At 44.1% G+C, this 1,732-nt stretch overlaps 1 protein-coding gene across 1 annotated transcript in view; it reads right to left on the minus strand.

Moving 5' to 3' along the window:
- The window catches only part of slc9a2 (solute carrier family 9 member 2), a 15,824-nt gene extending 14,344 nt beyond the window's left edge, over nt 1–1,480 (minus strand). The window contains exons 1-4 of the mRNA XM_014011664.1: nt 1,303–1,480; nt 776–1,093; nt 486–700; nt 165–413 (exon numbers count right to left, since the gene is read on the minus strand). Of these exons, the coding sequence (XP_013867118.1) occupies nt 165–413; nt 486–700; nt 776–1,093; nt 1,303–1,312 (792 nt within the window). The 5' untranslated portion in view covers nt 1,313–1,480. The remainder of the gene's footprint in view (nt 1–164; nt 414–485; nt 701–775; nt 1,094–1,302) is intronic.
- Nucleotides 1,481–1,732: the final 252 nt, after the last annotated feature.

Here is a 1,732-nt window from a genome sequence, read left to right on the forward strand (position 1 = left end):
ATCTATTTGAAGAGATCTTATGTGATGTATTAATTTAATACACCCATGTTAAATAGTAATGTTTTCATAACAAACAATGGCACAGAAAGTTTCACTGCAAGGGTAAAGATCACTTTAGGTGTATACACAGTACACACTGATCGACTCTGCCCGAGCCAACTCACCACAGTGACCGCGTCGTTGAAGAGGCACTCTCCAAACACCACGATGTAGAGCTGCTCGTTCACAGACACATCCTCAAACACGTTGAGCACGGCCACCGGGTCCACGGCCGAGATGATGGAGGCGAACAGCAGGTTCTCCTGCAGGCTGATGTCCTGCAACTCAAACGCCTCGATCTGGCATATGGTGAAGAGAGAGATGCCAATGCCGATGCTGTTCCACAGGGTGCCCATCACAGCGAACAAGAACACCTGCACACAGGAAGGAATAACAAGGATGAGAACTTGTTAAAGGAAAACTAAGTCAGAGGATCTGGAACGTACCGTGCCTATGTTCTCAAAGAAAGGCCTGATGGGGATGAAGTAGCCAGAGTCTAGGACAATCGGGGGGAGCATGTAGAGGAAGAAGACGTTGCTGGTGAACACAGCTGGGGGCTCCTCGTGGACTGCATACATGATGCCCCCCACAATCAGACCAATGCTTATGAGAAGGCAGGACTCGGGCACCCAGATAGTGATCTTATGATACACATGGAAACCTGAGAGGAAAAGATGAGAAAGCAGAACCTCTTGTGTACAGTTATCTTCGTGATCTCTTTTTTTAGTCTACTCACCAATTTTTGCCAAAGAAGCCAGCAGCATCCACAAAGTGACCTCAAATGGGATCTGTATTCTGGGATAGTTCATTGTAAACACGGGTAAATTGGATTTTTCCGTATCTGTGTAGACATGRGGTCCATTGTCAGGCTTGATGGGAGGCACCAGCGTGACACCACTGGTGGGTTTTGGTTGTGGGACTTCTCTGGAGCCATGCAGGATAATTAGGAGCACAACCGCTCTTCTGGCCAAAAATAATCCCATTGTGCGTAAAAGCCACCGTCCAAACTCTGTAATCCTGTAATCCTCGTCGTTGGGAACTTTATATCTCCATCCTGCCTTGCAAAAAAAATAGGTTAATAATAAAAATACAAAACAAACAAACAAATGAACTAAAATAAAATGAGGCGACAAACTCGACTTTTTTTAAATTTAACTTTAGGATTTGGGTATATTTTTTTCCAGAGATGCCAGAAGTCGTTTTGTTCCGAGCTGATGAGTTGCGTTTCTCTCAGAGTGCAGCATAAAAATACCTGTGGCTCACCTGCGCGCATGAGTTGACAGGGTGCGGTCACGAGCGCTGCTCTGACTGGACGTCAGCTGAAGCAGGTAAACAACACAAGAACTCAGGTGGCRCCTTTTGTGTTTCTGCTCCGTTCAGGAGGAGTTTCGATGACAAAAAAGTGTGAACCAAAGGTTTCGGATTTCACTTGGAATTAAACAGCTTCACTGTAAAGCGCTTCAGCCGCAAAGGCTGATGGGAAGCCTGCTGAGTAAATACGTGAAATACTAAAACATTAAATAATTTTAAATAATAAATAGCCTACCTTTTGCAAGTATGAAAATAGTATCTGTAAAAATCATTTTTTAAATTAAAGATGCTGTATGTAGTTTCTTGAAAACCCAAAAACTTAGAAAAATTTTGAACAGAAACAACCTTGTAGTCCCTCCCCCTGCTCTCAGCTCCCCTTCCT

The sequence above is a fragment of the Austrofundulus limnaeus genome, unplaced genomic scaffold (assembly GCF_001266775.1).
Source record: "Austrofundulus limnaeus strain Quisiro unplaced genomic scaffold, Austrofundulus_limnaeus-1.0 Scaffold83, whole genome shotgun sequence".
NCBI lineage: Eukaryota > Metazoa > Chordata > Actinopteri > Cyprinodontiformes > Rivulidae > Austrofundulus > Austrofundulus limnaeus.